We start from the raw sequence: 2304 nt of genomic DNA on the forward strand, positions 1-2304 counted from the left end.
TTCCTAGGCTGCGGTCCTCATCCAGACAGGCCTGGGTGGGGCCTCAGAGCAAGCTGGGGGGCAGCAGGACCAGGGTGTGGGCTCTCCCCCAGGGGAATCACACTTGCTGGGTGTGGAGCAGTCAGGGCTGTGTCTGGGGGAGCATCAGGCCAGCAGGGCAGTTACCAGGGCCAGATGAGGCGCTGGTGCATAAGAGGCCCCGACTTGCTAAGATGCTCTTTCCTCCCGGACTGCTAGAGGCCGAGCTGGAGACCAGACGTGGAGACGACAGCCCGCAGACTCTCTAAGAGAGGCCTCGTGGGATAAATCCAAAGCCATCCTGTATCAGGATGCAGGAGGGTCGGGCAGGGACATCAGGGGCCCAGGACATCGGACGTTGTTGTGGGAAGAAGCACTCGGCATTTACGTGTTATATTCTTTTCTGCGTCCTCGACCGGCTTTGCTCCTGCCTGTGAGGAGTGTATAGGGGGGCCCATACCTGGTTTTCAAAGACCCCCCAGTCAGAGGGCACCGGTGAGCTGTGCTGCTCTCTCTCCACCTGGAAGCAGAGGTAGGAGCTCTTCCGCCCATAGGCATAGAGCAGGTTTTGGAATTCGAAGAAGAAGGTTTCAGGATCTAATCCTTCCATTGGGTAACTGGGGACAGAGAGAAAACAGAAAATGCAGTGTTCCCTGGAGTTTCTCCCATTTGGTGTCATCTGAACACAGAGCTCTGCACCCCTGGGCGATGTGTCTCCCCCAACCCTCCTTGGCCCTGAGCATCTTCCTACTCCTCCCAGGCAGGAAGACTGGGGAGCGGCAGGGGACGGGGGCTGCAGGGACACCAGGGACCAGAGTCCTCTCCCGTGGGGGCCCAGGCTCCGCGCCTTCCAGCAGCACACGCCCAAGCCCCCCAGATTCCTGCCCACACCCCGCAACGCATTAGAAAGACAGAACCGAGTAATAAAACCCCCTCCGCTCTAAACTAGTAACTTTTAATATTTCCGTTCATTTGACGCCAGACTTTTCACGTAGGCATGTGATGTTTTAAATATCAAGTTAACACCTAAATCCACAGGCTCTTGCGAGCCCGCTAAGAGTGAGCAGCCGTACCTGATCTCCGGCATCTGTCCGCAGCATCCTTCACAGGCTTGTCCCAGACCTGCCATTTCTTGTAGTTCTGGGGTTTCGTTTCCTTCACAGAGCTTGGTTTTAGGAAAGTCCCTCGTCTGAGTGACTGCCCAACCTTCTCGGCTGAGGCGCCACCCCCTTCCTGCTTTGGCAGCAGGGGTTGGAGGTCTCTGGGGTGTGGGCCTCCTCTGTCTCACACCCACCTTCTCTCCATCTCTGGGGCCCTCCCTCTGGGCAGAGCTCCCCCTCGGTGGCGACAGGCCCCTCTGGGCAGCAGGACCCACCCTTACTGCAAAGCGAAAGATAAAGTAAGGAGGGCAGGGAGAGGGGATGCGACAGGCCCTGAGGGTGACCGCAGGACAGAGGCCCCACCTCCCTGGGGAGGGGCCGGAGCCCTCTCCACACCACCCTGCTTTGCAGTTAGGTGTCATTCAGTGTCCCGACAAGACTCGGGGAATGATGCAAAGTCAGGGCCAACGTCAGTGCAGTGGCTTTTCACTTCCCGTCTCGGAGAGGGCAGGTGTGCTGAGCAGATCCCACACTGCGTCCTCTACCCAGACCCCAACAGCATCGAGAGAGGCAGATGATAATCCTGACATGTCAGTGAGGGCTCACCACAGAGAGGCTAAGACACTTTCTCCAGATCACACGGCGCATGGACGGCAGAGCTGGAATGCTGTCCGGGCTGTGTGGCCTTGGGGCATGGATGGCAGAAGGGGAGGGGACTTTGGTTCTCCACTGGGCAACCTAGGTCGGGGATCGAGGACCTGGACTTCAAGTGTGCGTCCTGAAAGCTATCGCTTGCCTTGTCACACATCCACTAAGACCTCCAGGTGAGAAAACAAAGAATCCTGGGGAGCAGACCTTAGGGTAGCCACCTGTCACCTCCAGTCTAGATTGCACACAAATATGAGCCGCAGAGGAAACTTTCGGCTTGTGTGCCCACTGCTGCCCCACCCTACAAACTTTCAGCTCGTGTGCCCTAGAGGCCCTGGGATGGCCCCAGGGGTAAGAAGAGCATGGGCAGGAGGTTAGAGGATCCTCAGGAACAGCGTCCCCTCCATCCCCATCTGTCCTAATGTCTAGGAATCACAGACAATGAAGATTCCAGAATGAGCTAGGCCCTTCGGGGAAGAGTGATCAGGTCTGCACAATGAGTTATTCAAACTCAGAGCTAAGACACGCCCCGTCCACC

The 2304-nt window shown here is 57.5% G+C and overlaps 1 protein-coding gene across 1 annotated transcript in view; it reads right to left on the bottom strand.

Moving 5' to 3' along the window:
* The window catches only part of LOC107196052 (DNA dC->dU-editing enzyme APOBEC-3B), a 9318-nt gene extending 7068 nt beyond the window's left edge, over positions 1 to 2250 (bottom strand). Inside the window, exons 1-2 of the mRNA XM_025050633.1 lie at positions 1092 to 2250; positions 479 to 635 (exon numbers count right to left, since the gene is read on the bottom strand). Of these exons, the coding sequence (XP_024906401.1) occupies positions 479 to 635; positions 1092 to 1540 (606 nt within the window). The 5' untranslated portion in view covers positions 1541 to 2250. The remainder of the gene's footprint in view (positions 1 to 478; positions 636 to 1091) is intronic.
* Between the last annotated feature and the right edge of the window lie 54 nt (positions 2251 to 2304).

This window comes from Pteropus alecto, unplaced genomic scaffold (assembly GCF_000325575.1).
Source record: "Pteropus alecto unplaced genomic scaffold, ASM32557v1 scaffold157, whole genome shotgun sequence".
NCBI classification, from domain to species: domain Eukaryota; kingdom Metazoa; phylum Chordata; class Mammalia; order Chiroptera; family Pteropodidae; genus Pteropus; species Pteropus alecto.